Genomic DNA, 27,145 nt, shown 5'->3' with positions numbered 1-27,145 from the left:
TTTAGACAATCCACTGGGGGGGGGGGGGGGGGGGGATTTTTGCCTCATTTTCATGTAAATTGGGTCATTGCTCATTTGATAGTAGATTCGTGCGATGCTCTAAAAGACTGAATCCTAAATGCTTTTCTTCCCTTGGAAACGACAATGAGATCACCGGGTGTGGAATATATGCAGATTACGTGGGCTGCCTCTGCATATTAAATCTGTATTATTCACTCGTTCATCATCAATGCGAGCCAGCTAGCGCGAGGTATAATGTACAAACTGGAGAGAACATGCGCACTGAAGAGTATCGAATCCCACACCGCCAGAGCCAGGCAGGCGAACACTCCGTGCCCAGAAATGATGCTCGATACTTGGGTAGACGTGTTGAGCAAGGCGGCCTCACTCTGGAGGTGTGGTGGAAAGAGACTGTGCTTTATTTGTCAGAATTAAACGCGGGAGAGTAAACCCACAGTGTGTGTGTGTGGGTTTGCATACGGGAGATGTGTTTGTTGTGCGTATGCGAGTGTGTGTGTGTGTGTGCCCAGAGGCTGTTAGCTGACACATCCCGCGAATATCCTAAGAAAAAAGATGTTGAACCTCAAGAGTTTGCAGCCAAACCAGGAGGACAATATTAGCGTCCCACACAGACTGCAGTGAACGCGCTACTAAAAGATTAAACACGGATGCAAACGCATGCACACATACACGTGTGCTACTACTACTACTACAAGAGCTGTACTCACGGTTTCTGGGTTTGTCATCATCCAGGCCCTCCTCTTCATTTTCTGGGTCGATGTCTTCAGCCTGAGTGATCCAGTCTAAATAGCCCTGTTTTTACGCACAACCATACAAACAGAAAACAGTTCAAACAACAGCACTATACACATAACATATATACTATATGTTATGTGCTATGCTATATACATATAAACCCAAACCTTAACTGAATCTTCACTATCCATTAAGGCATCATGCTAAACGGTCAGCATTTCCACGCAAGTTTTTTTTGCAAGAATATATTGCCATTTTAACTGTGACAAATTATTCTAGCACTATATTCAGTCCACGGAGCATGCCGACTATGATTTTTAAATACTAATGGGTCCGATTTCAGATGAGGCATCGAGTCAACAAGTTCAGATAGACACCCTTACCTTGAGGTCTTCCTCCAGTTGCTGTTTTTCTCTGAGTTTCTGGAAGTCACCACGTGCCTTCGCCTTCTCCCTCTCCTTGGAGAACTCTCTGGAAGGAGGGGAGGAAAGGGGAGGGATGGAGGAAAGAGGGGTAGTAGGGGTGTGGAAAGAGGGGTAAAGACAGGAGGGATGGGGAAATCTGAAAATCTACATTGCAGTGCCGCACGAAAAATGGTCAGACGATAACGTGATAATGCAAAATGGAAGAACAGGAAGGAGGGAAGCCCTGCTGAGGAGATTTGTAAAAAAAAAAAAAAAGTTAAGAGTGAGAAGCTCTGCCAAGGACAAAAGGTGTTAGTATGCAGATACAGATGATGCTACATGAAGTCAGTCACTTGAAACGTCACACCTTCGATCAAAAACATGAACCAGCATGAGGTCTGCGCTGGTGGGAATGTGGATCATATAGATTACAGAACTAAAGCCCCCGATTAGCGCTTCAGAAAAATGTAATCTGAGTCATTTCTGTCCCAGGATGATGGAGCTCAAGGTGATCGCAGGTCTACTGGGAGTCGCAGGTTCTGCAATGTGCCCCGTCTCCCCCCCCCCCCCCCCCCCCCCCTCCTCCAAGTGTCAATGTGCTTGGTGCAAACCCAGAGGGAGGATCACAGAGGGCACTCCTCACCGGCTGCACCACCTCAGCCAAGTTGGAGGAGAGACGGGCCTGCACCGAGTTCATCCCGGATCACCGAGCTCCTCATCTTTCAGCCATCAAGCAGTCTGTTTGGGAAGAAGCTGCTTGGAATAATACTGTTTCAATGTAGAATAAATACTGAACATTACTATAACACTATGGAGCATCCTTATTCTCACTGGTCTTTTTCAAGTCTAACGTTTAATGCGGGATGGTGTCGACAAGAAAGGCATAAACTAAAATGCTTCAAGACAACTAAGATCAATGGTAGGGTAATGTGAAATATGGAAAATAAAAATTATGATGACACCTGGTGAAATGATTTCCAGGTGTGAGGACGAAAGAAGAATTAAAAAAAGGCATGTGATTTACTGTTGCGCTTGGTGAAGGTCAAAGTTATGCCTGAGTCCCAGGATGGAGTTTGCATAGAAGACGTCACATAAATGAGAGCCGACAGGAGCAGGGAGCGCTCGGCAGTTAAGAGGCGCGCAAATCCACACCGAGTAAGATTTGATAGAACGCAGTTCTCCTGAATGTTTTGAATGAGGACATCAGTCAGTACAAGTCCCTGCAAGTCGGTGGGGTCGTGCCTTTTCAGCCTTGTAAATGATAATAAATTGACTTTACTTTAAAACAAATAAATGAAAAATTAGAGAAATAAATTGCCTTGAAATGTCCAATTTGAGTGGATCAGCAATTTACAGCTGGAACAGCTTTACTGACGATCTGCTCCGCCTGGAGAGGCTGCTTCAATTTAAAACATGGATGCAGCACTTAAAAAAAAAAAAGCTTCACCTATACCTCACGCTTCATCTAAATGAATTCACCATCATATATCATGTAGTCACAGCATAGATCAGAACATTGATCATGTTGTGTGTGTGTGTGTGTGATGTTTAATTCACGGCTCCTCAGAGAGCGAGACAAAGACCCACGAAGACTCTGTAGAATGTCATTTTCATCGACTTTTACATTCCGTCTATAGTCTGCAGCAGGATTAGAGAGAGAGTGTGTGTGTGTGTGTGTGTGTTTGTGTGTTTTACATTCCAGAGGAACAATCAACCCCGACATACAACAGAGACAGATGCTGCAGGCACACAGAGAGATCAATGAGCATCAGGACAAACGACGGTCTTCTCCATCGGCTCGACCCGATCATATTGATTTATCGTGCGTCTTAATACGCAGCTCCAACACTCAGATAATTTTTCTACCTTCGTTCATCTCTCAGTTCTCCTCCCCCAATCCCCCCTCACCTGTTTCCTCTCTATTTATCCATAACAACCAATCCAGACAAACACTGGCACAGTCGCCGTTTCTCTCTCTACTCCCGTCACTCTTTTCTCTCAGGATTTTTAAAATGCGACTTCTACGTGCCGGCCATCATATTAGATTGCATCCAATGGGAATTTCAATTTATGCATTTAGTGCCATCCCAACAGCGCAGAGAACGGAACATTCTAGGAAACAAATAGCTGCATTTTCTCGAAGCAATGCGGCGGGTGTTGGAGAGAGCGAGGCCACTGAGAGGCAATATCCAAAAGGTCACAGTAGCAGAAAATAACCGCTGGGCTCGACTCCTCCTGCAAATCTGCTTGTCAGTGACTTGCTGCTCCTTCCTGTATCAATTTTACTGCAAATTCGTCTACTGTCAGAAGCAGGAAATAGACAGAAGTAAAGAGTTCCCATCAGTGAAAAGGAAGCAAAACTATCTGAGGATGAAGGCTTTAAGTGGAGAAAGAGAGAGAGAGAGAGAGAGGTTATTCACAAGTGACCTTAAGCCTTGTTCTTACCCGCTCAATACCCCCAGAACCAAGTTTAGCACAAAGAAGGATCCGATGATGATTAAGGTGACAAAATAAAGCCAGGGCCACCTGTACCCTACTGCATCATTGACCTGGGTGGAGAGACGGAGGCGCGGAGGGGTAAGACCAAGGAGACAAATTGAATGTGGTGCAAGGAAATTGATCAAGGAGGCAGGGATGGAAGTAAGGGAGGAGGGAGGAAAAAGGAACGTTAGGAGGGACGGGAGGGAAGAGAGACGGAGTTAGATGCTTAATGAAAGTTAAAAAACAGATGGAACCATTTGTTTAAGCAGGATCCCTGCAGGGGACACGGGGCGTTCATAGTACAGCTGCCATGCAGCCTCACTTAGCGGGCCACATGGCAACTGTGCCACATGGCAAAACGGATTTGAAAAATGACAGGTGCACCGTAACATTGACAGAAGGCTAATGACTTATGACAAGATGAGCGTCGCAACTCTTCTTCGAGCTGAGGAGGACGAGGAACACGCTGGTCTGTGGAAAGGGAAGATTGGTTTGCGTTCCACTCACTTCCAGCTCATTTCAGGCTTAATTGCTGTGGAGAGAAGGCATTTGAGTTCGACAAGCCAACAGACCACGCAGCAAGACTCCTGTGGGTTGGACATCGTTACTGTCGTCGGAGCAAATTATTTTCTCCTCAGTGTTTCTCTTTTAAAAATAAATTTGCTTGAATAACAACAATAAAAATCTTTTTATCTGAAGTCTCATTTTTATTCCATTTTATTTTACTGTGACCCTTATTTTCATTTTTTTTTACTGTTACTCAACGCCCAAGTTATTATATCTAATAATTCCAACGCTTTAATGAGCAGTCGGAAAAAAATTATGCTCCTATTTAACGCAGCCTTCCATCCCATAATTTCCAACTTTAAAGCCCCGTCTCCTCTGAGCGCCACTTTCCATTTTTAGTGCTTCACCTCCATGGCTGACCTGAGGGTGAATTATTAATACCTGTCCCTACAGGCCGGGTGGCGCTTGTACTAAAACAGCGTGACTTAGCAGAGCAGGGGAAAAGATGGCAGCCGGCTCGCCAGGCGGAGCGGGATTTACGGAAACGGAGCAGACGCAAAGACGCAGCGAGACGAGGCAAGTGCATAAACTCGCCCCACAAACCGTATCGGTGAGGTCACTGCAAACCCGCAACCTAAAAAACATCGACCATAAGTTGCGCTTAAAGTGTTTGGATTAAAGAGTCTCGTTGCACGGCCTGGCGGCGCGGTGGCGTAGCGGTGATCCTATCCGTGCAGAGTTTGCATGTTCTCCCCGTGTCTATGTGGGGTTTCTCCAGATTCTCCGGTTTCTAAAAACATACAATTGGTTACTCTAAATTGTCTGTAGCATGTGTGTGTATGTGTGGCCCCCCGATTGCACTGGCGACACATTCAGGGTGTACCCCGCCTCTCGCCCGTAGCAAGCTGGGATAGGCTTCTGCAACTCCCGTGACCCTCAAAGCAGAAAACCGGAGGACGATGGATGGATGTTACACGGGCCATTATTAAACATAGAAACACACACACACACACACGCCTCACCCGGCGGACATTTATAGCACAACATCTTACCCGCTCAACACACCCAGAACGAGATTGAGAACGAAAAAGGAGCCGAAGATGACGAGAGAGACAAAATAGACCCACGGCAGCTCATAGCCCATAGCGTCCTGCATCTGAGAGAGACAAGAGAAAGACGGGAGAAAGGGAAGGAGAGAAGACGGGGATTAGAAAGAGAGGAGAGACATGGGATGTAGAGGGAGGAGAGGAGTGAGAACGGTGCGGAACGGAGGAAGGAATGTGAAAAGAAATGAGGGGGAGGGGGGGGGGCAGAGGTCAAGGGCGGAGGAGGAAAGAAGAAAAGGAGAAGATGGGGAAACAAGAGCAGAGCGATGCAGGTTAGAAAAAAGCAGCAGCACAAGAACTGGCAAAGTCAGAACTCAAGACGCCGCAAGTCTGTAGGAATTCATGCAAACCGATTTTGTCCCGTTCCAGAGGAGTTACGGCATGTGACAGGAAAATATCAGAGTGGAATCCATAAACACGACTTGACTCTGTTGATAGTTTAAGAATTGTTCCACAGAAGTTTGGGCAGGGGGGGGGGCTCATCAATCCATATTCCCAAAAGGAAGTGATGACGCCCTGAGCTGTGTGAAGGCTTTTCCATAATCGCTGGTGCTTATAATGCTTCATAAGCAGGTCTCATAGCAAAGACGATATTAAAGAACATTATACCATTTAACTTAACAAAATGTGTGTGAGTGCAAAAAGCGCGGACGGGGGGTTGCAGGAGGGGTGTAGAGTTAGTAAGCTCTCTGCTCCATGCGTATCCATACACACTCACACACACACACACACACAGACGATAGTGTTGTGGTTTCCGGCTCACCCAGTAAAGCACGTCCGTCCAGCCTTCCATGGTTATACACTGGAACACCGTCAACATGGCAAAGGCAAAATTGTCAAAGTTGGTGATGCCGTCATTCGGGCCTTCCCATCCCATTTCGCACACCGTCCCGTTATGCCTGCAGTGTCGGCCGTAAGCCCCGTCCGGCGCGCACGGTGCCGGCTTTTCCTCGGTAATGGTGGCTGTGGAAAAAGATGACAATGAGCCCGTTCCTTACCCTCGACTCGACTCGGGATCGGCAAATTTAAAGACGTGCAGGTTCACGTTATGCCCATCATTCCATCGTGAGCACTTAGAAAGTGTCTTTATGATTTCAAACGGATCAACAGGTAAAAAAAAAAAAAAAAGGGAAAAATGGAGCACATTAAACTCAAACCAAACACATCAAGCATAAAAAAAATGAAACATAAAAAATCAATGTGGAAAAGTACTACACTAATTATAGAAAGCAGGCTCCTGGGGGTGATGTATGGAATAGCAGAGAGTATTCGAGCAGCACTTACCCTGTGCGAAGCTAATGCCTCTCACGGGGCCTGTAACATCATCAGAACAACAGTCAAGTCCATTTCTACCTCAGGGCTTGAAAACCGCTTCAGTCGCTTATGGCCGTTTCAATTATTGCCCCAGGCTGTTCACACTCAAGAGCAGAAATGATAACAGATGATAAATAATGAATCGCTTAAACAGGAACATTTGCTCTCGTCTCTATAGGAGTATTTCGGCTCCTTTCGCTCATCGTCGTTCTCCTCGTCGTTTAGAATTTACTCGCACCCGTCTACCCCTCGCCGCTCTCCAACCGAGAGCCTCCGGGGCGACTCCCGGGCATCCCACACCGCGCGGCGTCCCCCCCCCCCGGCCATCCATCACCATCCTCCGCCCTCTGCATCAGGCAGCAAGCTCTGCACTCTGTCAGTCTCAATTTGCTGCCTCCATTTTACAACAAATGCTCGTCGGCATTCGAGATTGATCAAGCCGAAAAAGCAACAACGTGGCCCCTTATCTACCTGAGAGCGTGGAACCGGCGTGCCTTTGTGCAAACTGAATGCATTCTTCGACGGTTATCTGACCGCCGATGCGCAGCGTGGGAAACGCAAGCGTTTGATCTCGGTTGTGTTGTATTCGCGTCTCAGTCGCTCTGTGTTTGCGTGTATGTGTGTGTGTGCGTGAGCGTGTGCGTGTTACCTGTATGCTCTTGAGCACAGGTCTTGTGCATCTTGCCCATGAAGAGCTCCAGGCCGATGATGGCGTAGATGATGATGACGAAGAGGACCAGCAGCGCAATATGGAGCAGGGGAACCATGGCTTTGATTATGGAGTTCAACACGACCTGTAAACCTGTGAGCAGATATAGAATATGAGCAACAGCATCGGATGCCTTTAACGGATTAATCCCCGCCGGTCAACGCGCCACCGATCACGCTATTGATCGGTTGCTATGGCGCTAAATTGAAAACACAGCGCGGTGACGTTGAAGGTGCAGCGTGTGTGTTTGTATGGCGTGTTAATCACAACGCCCGTCACACACAGGCTTGATCCACGATGCTTGACCTTTCCCCATCTTCTGGTTCATTGAACTATTGATCTGTGCAGTCTATTAAGTAGACGGTCTTAACATTCACACGGCACAAATGTGTGCTTCTTTATCTTATTCTTTCTTCCTCTGTGTCCCCCCCCCCCCAATACTTACTGGGTACTCCAGAGACCAGCCTAAGGGGTCTGAGCACTCTGAACGCCCTCAGCGCTTTGACATCGAAGCCCGCCGCCTTCCCTCCAATAGGGGTGGCACCGTCCCCCTTGGTGGCCTGCTCCAAGATGGCGCTGAATAACCTGCGGGACAGGAAGCAATGGCTTCATCATCGAGGTGACACCCCATTTCCACATTTCCACACACACTGGAGAATATCTGAGATAAAGAAAAACAATAACCAAGATGACAGACAGACGGAAGTACAATCGAGGCGAGCGTGAATGTTTGTAGCTGTTGCATTTTTCATGTACCTGCATCATCTTTATCATAAAGTCTTTAACAGTGTCGTAAATACACAAATCAATCTCGTCCGGGACACTTTTAAAGCACGGAGAACGATGAAGACATCTGCGCGACTTCACAATCAAACCGGTTTCTTGGAGTACGCGCAAACGGTGTGAAAATAAAAATGCTTAATTATTTCGCTTCAATCGGCCGTGTTTCATCTGTTCCCTCCTGTCCGTCACAGATAAGCGCCGCTTTAATGATTCGACAGCCAGCGAAAACGCAGCATTGTGGACGTCCACAGTGAAAGTGTCTCCAAAATGTGTGCACTGTGCTCAGAAAGATAGATTCATGCGTCTGGAAATGCTTCTGAAGAAGAAGGAGACCGTCTGTCCTTGCAGCCAGGCTCCACGCTTTTATGGAAAGCCCATGAGAGGAGGCGGTTAAAGAGGCAAAGGGACGGTTAATAGCACCTTTTGTTGGCTACGACGACAGACGACACCGTGCATGAATTCAAGCACGTTAAAGCGTTGTGAATTGATGCGTGGCCTGTGCTCATCGTTCCTCCTCCCTCTGTATCGCTGGGATCCTTCAGAAATCACCATACGATGCGATTTTACAGCGAGCGTGGCTCAAAGGCCAGGCGGCAGCAGCGGCGGCAGGTTAGTCATGGAGAACTATCAATTAGCACAGCCGAAATGGCCACTTGAAAGACCTCTCAAAGCAAATCACCCTCTCTCTCGTTCGCTCGCTTCCTCTCCATTTCACACTCGTTCCTTCAATTTGATTCTCTTCCCTTCCTCTCGAAACGGAGTGTGAAAACACAGGCCACGTTTTTTGCACCGTTAGCATTTTGCCCCGTCATGTTTTGCCCCAGAATGGGTGCTAAATGATAATTAGAACATAGCATAGCATAATGATTTGGAGTAAATCCACAGCTGAAGATTCCACAGAAGCTGTGTGCGTTCAGAAAAAAAGAAAAACAAGAAAAGATTGTGGTTTTATATCAGAAATGGAACAATACCAATCACGGTAATTATCAATTAAGCCATCAATGTTTTATTAACCTAATTATAGTAAATGCCCTCCACAGGTTCCCATAGCCTAAGGTAAATTATGAATATTTAAATTGCTGCCAAGCCTGAGGCTATTTAACATCTGATCATAGAAAACAAAAATGCAGATCCTCACATTTGTGAGCCTGTTAAATGTTAACATTTCACTTGATAAATGATAAAATCATCAGGATAACCAATTTATGGTCTGGGGCGATTGTTTGAAATATTTAAATGTGCTAATTTTGCCCGCAGGTTTTGTTCTCTTTCGTCTTTTTTTTTATTGTGATCCTTCAAGTACCGCTCGGAATTTAAAATGCCAGACAGAGATAGGCGGGAATAAAAGGAGCAAAGAGGAATGAAAGCAGGGAAAGGAGTAGGAGAATAAAAAAATACAATGCTGGCAGCTCAGAGACTAAAGAGAATACAGCTCCTAGTCACCGTGCACAATAAACGTGCAGATACAGCATGTGTGTGTGTGTGTGTGTCCCTCTGAGGCTGTTGCGCATCAGGTACAAGCTCTTTCACCCATATGGTGAACATTCCTGCAGGAACGAACTCTGTCACATCTCATCTGCCCCCCCCCCCCCCCCCCACACACACACACACACTGAGGCACAGAGGGTTTAGCAGATGGGTCATGTTGCTGAGTTGCAGATAAAGACAAACAGTGCAGAGCTTTGCTATCAGCATCTAGTTTAGGCTTCGCCAATTCACTGTAGGCCAGAGTTTATTATTGCGGCATCAATATGAGTCACTGGGACGGAAAATAATCTGTGACAAAAAGTCCTGCAAAACATCGTCAAGAATGATATCACTTTTATTGACCGATAAAGGTGAAGTTGGGGGGGGGGGGGGGTTAATGCTGGCGAAAGCAAGAGAAGGTGCAGATGCTTGTTTGTCACCGCAACTGTCAAAGGCGATGAAAGGAAATATTACCGAGTTATGAAATACACAATCACAATGAGTACTTATAAGATTAGACAGAAGCTGCAATTTGTCTTGTGATGCTCAAAAATGTCAAATAAGACAGAAGAAGCCGTCTCATTTGACATATATGCGTTCACTCACCCTACAACCACGATGATGAAGTCCAGCAGATTCCAGCCGTTCCTCAGGTAGGCGTTGGGGTGGAAGAGCAGGCCGTAGGCTATTACCTTGAGGAACGCCTCCACCGTGAAAATGATGAGGAACAGGTACTCCACACGCTCCTGCAGAGACACAAAGACGATCGATAATATGCAATGGTTCTGGAAAGAGCCGGCGGAAGAGGAGAGTGTAAATACTTTTAAGTCGGAGCACATCAAACGAAAAGGGAGAAGACCAAACAGCCATTAAATGTTATTTGGTTGGATGGGTAGGACAATTACGGTAATGCCCAAGCGTTATACACACACACACATCACACTCCATGTGTGACTTATGAATACCAACGATGCTGGTTTCTACTTCCTCTGGCTTTATGAGCCGGAACAATGTGCTCTGCTGACTGTTTTCACGGCTTAGGCGGGTGGCGCGAGTGAATTCTGTGCATCCCGTGAGGATGTGTGATATTTTGATTAATCAGCCTCAGTGTCTCTCCTGATTCTGAGATTGCAGGATGGCTGCTGAACCTGATCCTGGACGGATGCAGCGTTTTTGTGTTTGGATGTAGCATAATAGCTTCAAAACCCGACGGGGTTTAGCATCCTGTCAGGTTATACTGCGCAACATGTAAGTAGTTGAGGTAAAATTATGTAATAGCAATTTCAGGGATATTGAACAGTAAAATATGCCTATTTATCTTTTCATATGAGCATACTCTGTGAGGAGGAAATTTCAACATTTCATTTCATACGTTTTCCTACAGAAAAGAGACCATGCTTTGTTTTTTTTTTGGGGGGGGGGGGGGGGGGTCATACAAGCTGCGCTTTCCCCACACTTGGAAATAAGCTATGCAGCAGATGGGCATGAATTCAAAAATGCAGGATTTGCACAATCTTGAAGGTAACTAGAAAGGAAAATTGATTTTAAAAAGGAAGGAAACTGTCTCAAACTTGTTTTGTTCCTCGTCTCTGGCTCGCTAACCTTGTCTCCTGTCTCCATTCAGCATGCTTTATTGGCAAAGACGTATCCGGCTTAAAGATAAAAGTCGAGGCTTTCGCATGAAACACCTGTCCTCTTTTTCAGGAAGTGTGTGGAGAATTGTTTTCCTCATATATTCATCATTCGTGCTGGAGACCCTCCCAAAAAACACAGCGAATATTAGTGGTCTTTGTGGAAGAAATACCACACACTCATGCTGAAAAGCTCACACACACACACACACACACACGCGTGTGTCTGCCGGTGACAGGCAGACAGCGCGGCGCTCAGAGGAATAAAACAGAGAAAAACATCTGGCAGGAACAGCTCATCCTGACACACGAGCCGCCATTCATATACAGATCCATAAAGGGCAAAAATCCATAAGAGGAGCGACTAATCTGGTTAGTGACTGGGAGGAAATGAGGGGCTGGGAGGGAAGAGGAGGATGGAGGGGATGCAGAGCAAAGAGACGCAGCCGGGCAAAGGGAACGGCCGACAGAATGACAGAAAGGTGAGTGTGTGGGTGAAGTAATTCAGTTAGCAGTGATAGGTCAACCAAAGCGCCTATCCATCAGCTCGGCCAATCAGATTATGGAATCAACATTCTCCCATAGAGCGGGCAGTGTTTCCATTCGCCTGCTGCAAGACAGGCTATGTAGCGTCTGAAACACAGACATGCTAAAGCTTAGGGCGTGTGTGTTTATTTCATGCCGTTTTCAGCGATGCCACATTAAAACTTCAAAGGTTTAAGCAACACCACAGAAAATCCCATGCATGTGACTTGCTGTCGGAAATCTGCTCAGGGAACAACTCCGGAAAGCCCACATCGGCGACGAGAGCAGAAAAGCCATCCATCCTCCGAGTGTCACAGGCCACTCATTCCTGGTTCGTAAAGTTTCACGAGGCCGTGATCATGCTGGAGGTCAAAGAGGGTCCTTTAACGGAGCGAGGTTTAGTCTCGCTGCGTTGGAGCGGACATTAACGGGGATTAAGTTCATCACACATGAATACAAATCAGCTCGCTGAATTCACAAGAGTCCCGGCATTCCAGCGGTTCCAATTCTCGCAATTCAAAGACTGCACAGGATTAGTATAACGTGTGTGTAAAGGGGAGACTTGTGAGTGCTGATAAAAAAAACATTTTCATTCCCATATCCTGAGCCGAGAGGTCAAAGAGCCTCTTAGAGGACAGCAATGTCGATTATTCCAAAAGTCGAAGAGAACAAGAGTCTGCAGCGGGGCACGCTGTTAGCATATGTCCTGTCAGCAGGCTAATGATGCAGCTACAAATGAAGTACATCACTGAGAACACACACAACGCATTTTTGTACATTTTACCATATTACTTCCAGCAATCTGTTCACCAAAATGAGGCAGAGTTTTAACAAAAGGCAGGATTAGCCAAACGTATTCGGGGGAGAGTGCAATTTGACTCCCTAACTAAACTCCCTAACTAAAACTAACCCACATGAGCTCATAACTTAACAGTTCTAGAAGCTCACAATAAAAAGTTACTTAAACTCTTTCTTACACTGTCGCTCTTCAGCTCTCCCTCCATTTCTCATCCCTCACTTCATCTTCACCTCCACTCTTTCCTTCCCCTCATCTCTCTCTGTGGGTGCCAACCAGAAGTTACCATAGAGACCAATGTTACCATGGAAACTGTGGGCTGCAGCAGGCTCTCTCTCTCTCTCTCTCTCTCACACACACACATAAACACACACACACACCAATGTATGATACTGATTGTTACCGCACCAAGAATATACACAAAACATAGTCCTAATTAGTCGTCTTATGTTAGAATCCAACTCCTTATTGTGTGTCTGTGCGTGCACACGTGTACCAACGTGTTGCCTGAGGCATGTATTCCTGTACGTGTGTAAAACTGCTTGCCTGCTCCAGTGATCTGTGTCGTGTACTTCCTGGGCATTTGCCACCAGTTGCTTGTATTGAACTTTTGAGTGGTTCTAAGTAACCCTGAGCACAAGTCCACGTGGAAACAATGAGGTGTGACGCTGCTGATAGGGCAAGATCTACCACAGCTGATCTCCATTTTAACCTGCCTCAGCCTCAAAGTGGAAAAACAAAATATATATATATCTATAATAGTATTTTTGTGACAACACCTGACATTTCGACAGCTTGAATTCCTGCGTTTTGTTTAACACTGGCCTCAAAGCCCTCCCTGGTGTAAATAGGACAGAGAGATTTTAGAGCTGAGATGTGCTCTAAATGCAAAGTGGTAAACAACTTAGCATAATTATGGTCTCGCTTCGCTTTGATGAGGCTTTAATAGAGCGTTGACGGAGCTCGAAATCTGAGGTTAGGTTGGGTCACCCAAAAACAAATTGGTCTACATTTGCTGTATGAAGATATAACCCAAGATGGCAGAGCTCAAGATAACATCTGTATGGTGGCGTGTAGCGTGTGTAGCGGAAAGAGAAGGGGAGGCAAGCCTAGAGGTGAAAGAGAGTACTTACATTCCCATTGTGGGTGAACAAGAAGAACGAGCCACACTCATTTAAATGCCTCCAGTACTACTGAGGTTCAGTTGAGAGAAGCAATCGAGGAGGGCTTCGATAGCACCTCGGGTTGTAAATTATCATATCCTTCAATTTCCTCGAGTTCTGTGAGGATGGACATAATTCTTTTTCTCTGCTGATGGAACAGATTTTAAATTCACGGGTCAAACAGTTTCTCCGCCTACATTACTGGAAAAAAGTCACGAGTAATACCATCAAAGTAAAAAAAAGCAAAACTAATTGCAACCGCCAGGGAGCTGCAACATCCGTGCATATCAGAAGCATCAGATATCATTGCGCTCTATTATCCAGACTCTCTATTAACCGTGTTAACACACACACACACACACACACACACAATGAGTCTGAGATAACATTACATCAATTTGCTGTCAAAAATTCATATTAGGGACATCAATAGTTTCCACCAAGCTCATCCAAGCATGGCTTTTCCTGTAATTGTTGTTGTATTTGGAGTGACGGTTCAGTAAACTCAAAGCACCCGCGGTGAGTTTGTGTGTAGCAGAGGAATTGATTTGGAGATGAGGATACTGAGGCCTTTTTCTTTTTTGACATATACAACATATATCTGTATCCAACACACCCAATAAAGGACTGCTGGGCTTAAACTCAAAAATGTGAAATGAATAAAAAACAAAAACCTGTTTTTCTGCATTAATGTGGTTCGTCATTTTTCATAAGCAAAGATTTATTGACGAACGCTGGCATGTGGAACCAAATGCACACAGAATAGCACGTGCTAATGCTAAGTGCACGTGCACGGACACACTCGCTGCGTCTTCACACGTAGGACGTGCCACGTTATTGTCATCCCTGCTGAATCAAAGAGAACGAGGTGAAGAAAAGTGATAATGTGACAATATTTAGTGAGGGATGGCGAGACGGAAAAAGAAAGAGAAGAATAGGAGGGGAAAATAAACAGTCGTTGGTCTAGTACAGAAGGAGACGTAAATCATCTTGTATAGACAGCCAGTCTGTGCAGTGAATGTGCACAAATGTGTTAATGTGTGTGAGTGCGTTTCAGGGGAAGGCAAGCGGTACCCTTGAAAAATGAGGAGAGAAAGAAACCAGGGGATGGCAGAAATGTACTGTATAAACTACACAGAGGAGGCAAATGGAAAAAGGCAAGGTGAATTTTTTCCCGGGTAAATAACACACACACACACTTTTATTTCTGTCCAAATCCATGACAACAGATACGAATAGCAGTACGATAAACTCCACACACACGATCACCGGTGGCGACCGTCTTCTTCACTGCAACAGGTGGCGTCTCCGCCGTAACGGACTCCGCTTGTTTAGCACCTTTCCTGTCAGAACGCCAAATCAAAAGAGCCGCACAACACGAGCCAGCATTCAGGACTGTTGATCAGGATCAATAATCAGTCATCCAATCACTCGCCACCATCCACCATCCACCACCAGCAGAAATAAAGTCACATTTTATTGCATTGCAGTCTGCAGGATGTTACTGTCTGACATCAATACGGACTAATACTGTTCAGATTTCTGCACAAATTTACACCCGAATTTTACAGCGCCGCTTTAGAGCTGCCGAAAAGTCCTCCATACGAGGACATTTGAGTGCGATGTTATTGATGTTATAGCTGTTATTCATTGTGCGGCGCTGTGAAGACAGGCAAATGTCTGTTGAAACAAGCAGGCAGTAAATCAATGTCGAGCTCGGTAGTAAATACACCAGCAACAAATTTAACAAGTGAACAATCGTCTCAAGGAGTTTATCAAATAAAACTGTCCAGAAGATTTCATTTTCTGATTCGGGACTTGCAGTTTTTTCTATAGACTCTGAACGGAATTCCTCTGGGTTTTCCCCCACCAACAGTTTTTACGATGAAACAAGCAGAAATCTCCCCATCAGCTCCTCTCTTTATCATCGCTCTGTCGGCCCGGACAGATGAGTGAGATGCTGTGCTTGCCTGTGGCTTCTTTTCTTCACTCCCCGCTCCTCTTCTCACTCTTTCTAGCCCCTTCCCTGTCCATATCCGTATGTCTCCTTGCTTTAATTCTCTTCCTTTTCCTTGTTTGTCCATTTCTCCCCCCGCCCCCCGCCGATCTGCCTCTCTGTCCCTCTCTCTGCTCCCTGTGTTCCCAATCAATTATTCAGACTGTACAACAGGAGGACACACAGAGGAAAATGCGAAAGGGTCGAGGCAAAAAAAAAGTGAATAATCGGAATAAAGAGAGCGGTGCCGGAATCATTGTTCTAGCGGCACTCATTTCACACCATCGTCCACTTCCTGCATGGGAATCGAGCTCCTGCGGATGTGCAGCGAATGACCGAATATGAGACGTTGCACAGAATGTACGGCGAATGAAACTCCAGGAATTCCGACTACGGTGTTCCCTTGACTTCCTCACGACGGATCACGAGGCATCCAACAGGTCATTTATGAGGGACAATTTCAGTTCCTACTGACATGATCACTAGATATCAGAAACAAACGCACAAGCCAATCTCGCGGAAGAGTGAAAGGAAATGTCCCGTCAGCGAATGTGTGTTGCATTTCATACCTTTAAGTAAATAAAGATTTACATCAGGTGTGTGATTTTCATCTTCCTAACCCTAACCCATAGTGCTGTTCAAAACTTAGCCTAAAAGTTTTATAGATATAAATACAGCAGCAAAAATGCGGCGCCATGGCAACAGCTCACTTGTTTCCCTGTGAGGATAACGAATCGCCAGAGAAGAAACTGAAGAAACGGATGTTAATGCAATAAACGACTATGAATGTTTTAAATGATCTCTAAAGTTATTCTTAAAGTGACCTCATGCCCTCTAAAATCTTTATTGATACTTTATGATTAAGGACAATAAAAGTGTGTGCGGTTCTTCTGCTGGGTGCCATACCAGCGCCACCATGACACCCAAACTGGATTAGCCGCCAACACCCACTCCCCTGCTGTTACCATAGTAGCACAGCGAACCACAAGCTAGAAAAAGGCAAACTTAACTTCGAGACAAGCAAAAAAAAAAAAAAAAAGGGAAATAGAAAAGGAAAGCAATTAAGATAAAGGGAGGAGGGATGAGGAGAAGGACGGGTACCAACTCATCTTTTGTTAGTATTTAACATAAACGATTTGAAGAAAGCATGTTTTAGCTGACGGGGTCAAAAAGAGAAAGAGTGGGGGAAAGAGAGACGGAGGGAAAATGTGTGGAGGGCTTTTAAAAGGCTAACAGGGTCATTAATCAGGATGAATGAGAACCCAATTCTTTCCTCTATCTGTCTTCACTAAATCCTCCGTGGATCTGTCCTCACCTTGTCTCCTTTCAACCGCAGCGTTCTCTACCGTCCTTCTTACATCACTTCTTTTCTCTGACTTCCTTTGTTATCAAACGTGACTTTTCATCTTCTTTTCTGTCGCATTTTTTTTTTTTACCGACTAATCTGTTGAAGACTCCCCTGTTACATCTGTGGACAAATAATTCTACATTCTGATTGGTCAGCATGTGCGGATTGATTTCTCCTGATAAAAATCCAAGATTTGAACTGCAAATCCAAAGATTGAAATTCTGGAGTTCCTAAAAAAAGGCCGAAAAATGATGCCGCCTATAACCTTCCTACGCAATCTCCAGAATCGTTTCCTGTTTGTCAGCCAATCAATGAACAGAATGGTCTTTGACACGAACTACAGTTTTGCGATGTGATCCCGACTTGTCGAGAGACAGTGGAGGGGAGAACGTGGGCTCGGCCAAACTGCTGGGTGCCATATTGGTTCCGGCAGAGCACTGAAGTCACACTCGCATCAGCTGATCCCTATCAGATGACTGCATTTATATATCGTGACAGACTCACTTTCGCACTCGGCACTGATCCTCCATGCCGCTGCTGTTGCAAACGGTTCTGCTGATTTATTGCTCCGGCACCATCCTGTTATGATTTCCTACTAAACAGCGCTTGTGATAGCGTTTCTTGCCTTGTGCATTATGTATACTGCACATTTCAGTAATACTGTATGATTTTGCAGGGCTCTGTTCCGTAGGCACCGGAAGGATTTATCGTGTTGCACACAGAATATATATATATATACACACACACATACACCAGGCCCTTTGGTTTCATTCTGGGAGGAACTTGAAGGTCAAAGCCTTTTCTACATGAATACAAATATAATGTAGAATCATGCACAGCGTCTGCCTTGTAAAATCCAATATGCTTTTCTTTGTCCCTTTCATTCCTCCCTCCTACAAAATTTATGGGAAAAAAACCATTTCACTCCTCTGAGCGAGCAAAAAGGACGATATGTTCTGTTCTGTTTCGAGCTGCTTCTTGCCACTGTATGTTTTCCTAAGATTCAAGACGAAACAAACGCGCCCCCGTCGCAGATCAGCGGAGAGCGCGATAGATGAGGCTTGTAGGCCCGTTACATACAGACATGGTCATCATTACAAACACACAGAAGACACACAAACACACACACAGAGACATCATGCGACACATAAGTTCAACTTGTCAATCATTAGGGGATTCCTTATCGTATGCATGTGTGTGTGTAAAAGTAAGTCCATATTACAACATAATACAAATTTACCTTCAGGTAATTCATGTGTGAGAGAACATTCTGACTCTGCCCCCCTTCATGCAGATCAACTTCAGAATTCCGTCACCTCTTCCTTGCCACATAACCGGGTTTCATCTAAATCCACGCAGCAGACTGTGTGTGTCATCGTGTCAACAGTCAGACGGGTGCGATAAAAAATATGTTTAAATAAAAAAGTGCAACAAATTTCAAATTAAAAGATAACCATTGACTTTTTATGAAAGACTTTGCTGACAGAACAGCAAATAAGATTTGGTACATTTCGGTGCTGTGGCGTTTAGTTTGAGCAGTCGTTTCGTGCCTCGCTGCAGAAGTCGGTGCTGACTGGGCTCTTTTACCGAGTCAGCTCAGACTACAGCAGCAGATAGAGATGCTTTCTGGGTGGATGTCAGTAGAGGCTTGGAAGACATCCAACCTGTCTGCATACATGTGTTAGTATAATATAACATTATTTATATCTGCTGCCACAACAGAGTTTCCCCTCAGGGGATCAATAAAGGCTTATCTTTTAGAGTGTGTGAGCACTCCCCCCCCCCCCCCCCCTTTTTGTACGATATTCATTACTTTATTCTCACGATAGCATAAAGGTCTTTGGTGAGGGAGCGAGCGCTGAACAGATGTTTCTGGCGAGCTCTTCTACATACCGAGAGAAGGCTTTTTAAGAATTAAAACTTTCCCCAAGGTCTATTTCATAAATCTCTCATTCTGGTTTTATAACAGTGCTGGGAAGAAAAGCAAAAAACTGCAAAGAAAAAATAATTGTGATAAATAAAATATAATTAATGAAAGCCAAATTTAGAAAAAATAAAAATTATAGAAAGAAAATGATGTTATTTTCTGTATATTTTAAAGAGGTAAACATGTAAATGTGACATGTGAAGGTATACAGAATAAAACTGGTATTTTCTTTCTTCCAGAATAAACACATGTTTTGGTTTATAAAACTAAAGATTGAGATTTAATTTTTATTTATTATTTAAATGGCATTTTTAACATGGTTTGTATGTAAATTCACTTTATATGTGTATCCTAATTAAAGCCAAAGCTGAGATAAATATGCAATTAGAGAAAGTCAGATGAGAGGATATCAAAATAAAAGCATGAAGCCAACAGCAAGTGACCAATTCCAGTTTCTTTTGCCATCAGTTTTTTTTTCTGGGGAGACCAAATGATGCTGTCCTTGGAACCTGTTGTAATATGTGAAATATTAATGGGCAAAAAAGCATGACAGTCAGAGTGAGTAAAGAAAAAGGAGGAGAAGCAAAACAAACTGCGGAAACCTGATGGATGAGCACAGGAAGACGAGAAATGATAAGATTCACTGAAACGAAAGAACTGAGGAAAGAAAGAGTCGGAAGTTCAACCTTGAATTCCGGGCTGCTGAGATTCACCTGTCGTGATGATTTCACCTGAGCTTGCTCACTACAACATGACGCACGTTGCTGCCTACGACCCGGGAGTCCAACTGAAGTACAGAACGACTGCTTAGGGGGATATAAAGCCACGAGGACAGAATAAGGGGGGGGGGGGGTGAAGGAGAGGTAATCAAATTAGTCTAGTTTCTCGTGAGCTCCATCACACCCTCTCATTTTACCCTTGCTGTCACGTACCGCACGTTGTGTCCCTGCTGTATTCCTGTGCAAGTGTGTGTGTGTTGGATAGTGTGTGTGATGAGCCATAAATGATAATGGATATTGGGCTGTCAGACACATACAAACAGACACACACACAGACACACACACACAGACAGCAGTATATCACACACATGGTCACGGATACAAGGACACAATCGATGTCTCTCATTCCCTATGGCTCTCTCTCCCTCGCTCTCTCTGTTTGTGTGTGTGTGCTTCGGTTTGTTGTCCATCCCTCTGCACATACACACACACCCAGTCACGCACACACACATCTTCCCTCATCATTTTAGCAGTCTATACGACAACTTTCTTTGCAAACTTTCCCCTGTGTTTGATGCCTTTGGTCATGCATTACTCAACGTGTGTGTGTGTGTGTGTGTGTGTGTGTTGGCCCCTCATTAACTTGCATCGCAGCGTTGTGATGTAACCCCCCCCCCGCTGAGTGAGACATGTTGACCAGCTCTCACAATCCATCCCTCCATCGTTATCACGCCTTATTTGCTCTGCTTTTTCTCTGCTTTTTCTGTGCTGTCTGCAGGAGAGAAGACGGTTCCTCCTCCTAATATGCAGGACGCAGTTCTTTTCCTCGCCCCCGCGACCCGGCCCCGGCACAGCCATAGGAATCATCCTCTAGTCTCCTAGACTAGAGAGCGATGCCACATGGGATTCACTTAAATAAATAAACTGAACATTAGCATGTGTGATTAGCCTAGTCTTAGCTCTGCGCTTTCAATCATCATCTCTCTCTTTTCATTCAGCAATCCATTCTTCACCTTCCCCATTAATCTTTATCCATCCATCTTCCATTCTGTTTTTCCCCTCATCCATCTGTGCTAGCGCTGTATTCCAATGCTGCAGCTATTCATAAACCTCTCCGCCTGCCTCACCACCTTTCTTTCCGTTCATTACGCTCTCATCCCATATGCATATTTGCATTTTCCAAATCTCTATCTGCTTCCACGCCTCAATTATCCCCGGCTCCGTCGTCCTGTCTGCCGAACACATCCACTTTTGTAAACACGCACCTCTTCCTCTTTTCCTCCAGCGTATGCCCATTAGTTCTGCTTGCTTGGTGTTTGATGGAGCCTGCCCCCCCCCCCCCCCACCAACACCGGCCCCCTCGGGGACGCCACCGTGGGACCTCTGATTCATCAATCTCCCTGCAGCTGGCAGGGAACTGACTTGGGGGTGGGGGGGGCACCATCCCTCCTGGCACCTGGAGCCAAGGTGGCTGACGGGGCAGAAGAGGGGTACCGAGGAGAGCGGCAGGTAGCAGTTAGGAGCCTTTGGAGATAAATGAGTAGGTGTGTGTGTGTGTGGCACTTAGCCTCAGACAGAACAGGCAGCACCTGTGTAGCAAGAAGACTCCCCTTTCCCTCCTTCTTACATTACAAAGCCTTCAGCACAGCTGTTATCGTGTGGCGATCTCTCTTCTCTGTGTGTGTGTGTGCGTGCATGTGTGCGCGCGTGTCAGATAAAGAAGCAACCATGGAGCTAAAATGAGATTTTATGGTATTAAGCTGATACACTAAAAGCACAGTAAAAGGGCACCAGGGTTAATAGGCATTCAACAAATGGATTTATAGGGCTACATGTAATCCCCTACATACCTACACACACACACAGACAAAAATAACACACACTCATGCCCACCAAAGTGCGATTTGGAATCCATCTTACCGCTCCAGCTCCAAATGAATGGGAGAAAGAGAGGTGGTGAGGAGAGGGGGAGGAAATAGGAAAGGTGGAAGCAAGCCTGCAGTAAAAATGGGACGTCTGTGACGGCTAAATGTGAAGATCCCGTAGCCTTAAGCGAATTCTTTGCTCCTAAAATAAACGCCATTCCCATTGAATTCAAATGTCTTGTATCCGGGCAGACGTTCGCGCACCACGAAACCGAAACATCCTGTGCAACAACTCCTCCACTTTGCAGCCAGGGCGTTGCACACGCGCCCTCAGGAGCTGCCTGGCGAACCCACAGTCACTCTGTATTCAGCTCGGAGCTTCTCGACCACGGAGGCAAAAGGTTAAGTGCCTTGCTCAAGGGCCACTTGACCACATTTACAGAGGCAAAAGAGAGCCTCGCTCATTCAGCCTCCCTGCCCGGGTCTTCTTTAATGGTCCCGGCGTTCCATCATACTGACACACTGTACCTCCATAAAACTTCTACTACATGGAGACAAAACACACATTTAGGCAAAGCCACACCCTCCCCTGCTACGAGTGATCGGGTCTATTTGGAGACCTTTCAGACTAGCAGCCCCCCCCCCCCGTGGGCAGGGACACATTCTGGGCTGCGGTTCAAAGCTTAGCAGGATTAGCTCATGATCTCACCACTTTGTGAAAAAAATAAACATATAATAATTCACAGAGCTTGATTTCGGCAAAGCGAGGCGTAACAAGATTTCTCTTCCACATTTTGCGCACTTTGTGTAATCCCCCCCCTTTCTTTATTGTCATTCACCCGCTCTTTTACATCTTGAAGCGATCAGTGCATTGGCGGACAGACAACAGAAAGGCAACGCAACACGTGGAGAGAACCCACCCACAATTCCATGGCCGTGTCCAATACACACACACACACACACACACGCCTGTCATTCCATTGTGCTAACTCGCTGGCAGGAGGTCTGCTTCGGTGTTTCCAAGGCAACAAGTTTGTAAATTTAGTGGTAGTACATCATATGTGTGCGAATGTGGGCAGATATTAATGAAATACAATATTGAAGACATATGAAAAAGAAGAACAGGCTTGAAAAGCGGCCTGGAAACACTCTCGTTCCTCTTTCTGCGGCTCGTCACGCCCCATTGGTCCGGAGAGCGTCTGCGTTCATGGCAGATTTACTCAGAAGTGAGCGTACGCGGTCGCAACCCTAAACCTTCGTGAGACGACTTCAATGTTTCAACGTCTTAATACTTATATTTGAAGACGTCGATACGGCAGAAAGGAGTGGCTGAGAATGGCATCTGCATGTATCAGAAGTGTGATGTCATAATGTGTGTTTGTTACTCGGGACTTGGACATGTACAAGTAGGTCTAATATGCAGTTTTAAATGAGAGCAGAGACAAATTAAAAAGACAGATAATAGAATTATTTAAAATTCTTTACCATTAAAAACAAAATCATTTATCGAGACACTTTTTTTAAATTCTCTAGTCAATAAAATATAGAAATGTAGGACAAGTCTTTCTGCAAGTCTTGTGACCTGACCTGCCCAGCGGTCTCCCTCCTGACTCCACCTACCACTGTTCTATCGTTTTCTATATTCATCAAAGTGAGAAAAGAAGGAAAGAAGCAGGAAGAAAAGTTGGGAAAGAAAAGCAAGAGGGCAGAGAATGATGAAAGAGAGGAAAAAATGTCACTAATGTTTTCCTGCTAAAATATTCAGACTACTGCAGCAGGATGCGTCACCCACACACCCACACACACACACACACACACACACACACGCACACACGTTTCCTAGCCCGTCTACCCAGAGTCCCCCTTGGAGGAGCACCTAGGAGGCGGTGGCCATACCTTACCATGCTGAACTTCCTGTCCGAGTATTCTTCTCATTCGGGATTGGTTAATAATTTAGAAAAGGGAAAACATAGCGAGTGCAGCACTACGTCTTCCTTGGAGAAACAATTTGCTGGAATTTCACCGTAAAAAATAGCACACAGCTTAATAAGACTTACATTCAGTGGGAGGCGATGAGAAGCAGGAGATGAAGTGTGGGAAGAAGAAAAAATCTAATGCATCACAATGAGGATGAGGAGGATTCTGCATTGGTTCAGTATTAAATGTTTATTGTTAAGGTAATATTCACTCAATACACAGAATTATATTGTAAGCCACACACATGGTCATGGATACAGATGAAAGCGGCCTTCCACCGCACCCGATGTCATTCTGATACCGCCGAGAAAGTGCAAGAAACGTAGTTCGGACATTTCTTTGCGGTTTGCATCTTCTTCATCAGCTTCCTCTCCCAGCCCCAAAATGTTTAACATGAGAGAACTCCACACTTCCTGTAGGTCACCGTAGGAGAGTGTGAACGGCTGTTCGACGATGTCCGCTGGGACGGACTTTCAGCTCGTGACTCTGAAAAGGGCGAGTGGTTGTGTAGAGAAATGATTCATGGACGGATGATGAAACATTCTTCAGACTTTGAGAGAGGCGAAGCTGCGACTGACAGAACCCGTCCATCAGCTGAAGCCACGTAGCGACTACTAAGAGGCTATCTTTAGCTCCTTCACTGTATTTGGGTCTCTTTTTCATTTCATGGTGTCAAATGAAAAGAAATGCTGCTTTCAAAGATTACTATTCCTGTCTCCCTCTCTCTCTCTCACACACACACACATACACACACACACCATTCGATCACAGGTGTGGGCTCACCAATGACAGACACAGATCCATTGGGGTGCAGTAAAGCGCTATGGCGCAGTATTGACTTTATGCTAAGATAAAGTGGAGCGTGATGACCCAGGGTTGCTGTGACAAACACGTATTCTCATTCATCACATCCCTCTGAGGATCTCAGGCCGCCCCCCCTGCTGCTGTTTGGACTTTCTTCTCACCTCATTGGCTTCTCTCAATCCGACTTCCTCCACCCGCATTTGCAACGAGGACATTTAACACCAATGAGAGAGCACAAGTGTATTTGCCATAATCATAGCTACGTAAAACGTATGATTATGAACACACACACACACACACACGCTCGGTCCTCTGCAGCGGTGGCGGCGCCCCCCCCCATCCAGAGGCGGAGTGTGTCCAATCCGCTCCTTCCATCTAGGTCAGCCTCCCACTTCACTCTGGCTGCGTCCATCCTTTCTCCTTCTTCGTTCCATCACTCAACTGTCTCCATTCTCGCCTCCTTTCATCCCCTCGTCTTCCACCCCTTTATTTGCAGACACGCGACACGAAGAGGAAAGAAAGAATGCAAACTCATCACAGAGTTTATCACAGTCACTGAAATAAAGCCGAGAGGCACAGAGAAAAGGAAAAGGTCACACAGAGGTCACATCTGCAGCGGCAAATTTACTGATTAACGCTCGTGAATGAATTCATCACAAAGGCGTGACTGAAAATAATCTGTGACAAATCAATTAAAAAAATCTAGGCCATAATCTGACGCTGCAATTCTAAATTTATGTCATTTATTGGGTCTCATTAGCTTCAAACTTCATTCACTTCTGGTCCTTTGTGTGAGCCTGGGTTGCTAAAGAAGAAGAAGAGCGCTCATTCGCATCAAGCTAACATGAACAAAAGCTCTTTAATCGCGCCGCAATTGTCGCTGAGCGGCCCTTGAGCAAGGCACTTAACCGCCAGCTGTTGCAAACGCTGCTGCAGCTCCAGCGGCTCCATCAGACAACTGGATCATCTCCATCGGACCCGTTCAACAAGCGTCATGATGAAATCACTGGAAATCACGCAGGAGGGGGGGCGGGGGGGGCTGTTTGGCTAGCAGCCTGGACAGATGGACTATGCCCCAGGCTGGGGCATTGGCATTACCCACAGGGCTGAACAAGCCAAACACACACACACATGCACACACAAAGCAAACACACGCAACATGCAGGCTCCGTGGCGACGGCGAATCATATTGTGCCAGCTTCTCTGCCAAGGTCAGCGACCCGCTGAGGAGGAAAACGCAAATTCAGTCACACAGCAGGTCCAGATCTGGGTGTGCTTTAAAATGAGCGCGCTTCACCGTTTGCACGCTGACCCGATCTTTGCCACAAAACAGCAGGATTCTATCAGCGATGTTTCAAAGAACCCTCGTCTGGCTAGGGGCGAGCGAGCCCCCCCCCCCCCCCCACTCCCACCCAATCGGCGTTGAGAGCTCGACTCGTTAACGCTAGGAGGAGGAGGGGGGCCCTCTGTGTCAGTAGACAGCGCCTCATTAAGACTTGTTGAGGTAATTCTTCTCCAATTAGCCTCTCCGTGATAGGAGGACCAGTTAAGGAGCAGGCAGTGGGAGGCGAGGCCACTCGGAGCTCAAGCCATGCTCGCATGCAAATCTGCCCTGATTTCTATCAAACACAGGCGCCGCCATCGCACAAGGACACGGCCGTGGGTCTCGCTAATAGGATACTTACAATGCACATGTAAAAGCATCCAAGCTCTCCCCTGCTATCCTCTCCCTCTTTGCTCGCCTCCCTCCATCCCTCTTTGCCCTTTTGACTCATTAAAATGTCATCTCAACACCAGAGATCTTTCTCTCTCTCTCACCACTCCATTCCCTGCTTAAGTCTTTGTGTCACTCGCTCACCTTCTTTCTCCAAACATGGTTAACAGAACAGAAACCTTGAATGCGTGTGGCCGCCGAGCGGAGGATAAACATCTCCCCCTCGGACGCGCCGCAGCCAAACCCAAACCCATCTTCGCAGCCCATCTGTCTCGCTTGTGGCTACAACCTAAAAAAGTTGAGCGTGAAAGTCGCGGAGGAAGATCGTTTCTCACGGAAACGGCTCCGTTCATGTGGAATTTCATTGCATGTCACACTATAAGGGGCTATTTCCTGATGCACATTGAATTTTTTTTTTTTTACCTCTGAGCCACCACAACCGTGAAGGTGCCTCAATGATGCAGTCATGGATGTGCATCTGATCATCACACGTTCCAACAGTCAGTTCAATGTAATAAAGCAGATCAATAGCCTTTATGTGATCGACAGGGGTAAATAAACGATGCCTCAGAAGAAGAAACGAACGATGACAACACGCTGGACTGATGATGAGGTGAAGCTGCTTTGCTAGAATTCCCATTTATTCCAAATGAACTTAAAGGGGTTGAAGTCTGGAGCTCAGTAAATAATTAATTTAAGAAGAAGCCATGCATACAAGTGTTCTTTTGCGTGGTGTGGGGGGCGTGCATTAAGTGCGAGCATGCGTTTGCAGCATGCCCTCTGTGTGTACCAGTTGTCACACGCACACACACAAATGTGTGGCTTCTAAGCTCCATCACCAAGGAAACCATCTTGTTGCCAGGTAGCAACAGAGAGAGAGAGAGAGAGAGCGAGCAGTGAAAAGAAGAAAAATTAGTGAGAGACAAATAAACGAAGACAAAATTAGACTTGAGGTGTTAGACAGGATGTGCAAAATGTTTTTTATTTTCCTTGAAAGGCTGCCACAATTAAAGTTATATCGGTAACTTTTCTCTTCAAGAACGGCACTTTGGAGGGAAAAACATTGTCTAATTGACAAATGGCGGCACAATTTGTTAGCAAGTTGATTCTAAACGGTAGTCAGACCCAACATAACCTCTGGAGCATGTCTCCA

The 27,145-nt window shown here is 45.7% G+C and overlaps 1 protein-coding gene across 1 annotated transcript in view; it reads right to left on the bottom strand.

The window, feature by feature from the left end:
- cacna1c (calcium channel, voltage-dependent, L type, alpha 1C subunit) overlaps nucleotides 1-27,145 on the bottom strand; it is a 92,256-nt gene that overhangs the window by 28,829 nt on the left and 36,282 nt on the right. The window contains exons 4-10 of the mRNA XM_068755381.1: nucleotides 10,134-10,273; nucleotides 7,723-7,862; nucleotides 7,218-7,370; nucleotides 6,018-6,217; nucleotides 5,201-5,304; nucleotides 1,140-1,227; nucleotides 729-813 (exon numbers count right to left, since the gene is read on the bottom strand). Of these exons, the coding sequence (XP_068611482.1) occupies nucleotides 729-813; nucleotides 1,140-1,227; nucleotides 5,201-5,304; nucleotides 6,018-6,217; nucleotides 7,218-7,370; nucleotides 7,723-7,862; nucleotides 10,134-10,273 (910 nt within the window). The remainder of the gene's footprint in view (nucleotides 1-728; nucleotides 814-1,139; nucleotides 1,228-5,200; nucleotides 5,305-6,017; nucleotides 6,218-7,217; nucleotides 7,371-7,722; nucleotides 7,863-10,133; nucleotides 10,274-27,145) is intronic.

The sequence above is a fragment of the Brachionichthys hirsutus genome, chromosome 22, assembly GCF_040956055.1.
Source record: "Brachionichthys hirsutus isolate HB-005 chromosome 22, CSIRO-AGI_Bhir_v1, whole genome shotgun sequence".
Classification (NCBI taxonomy): Eukaryota; Metazoa; Chordata; class Actinopteri; order Lophiiformes; family Brachionichthyidae; genus Brachionichthys; species Brachionichthys hirsutus.
This window is presented reverse-complemented; position numbering and strand designations above follow the sequence as displayed.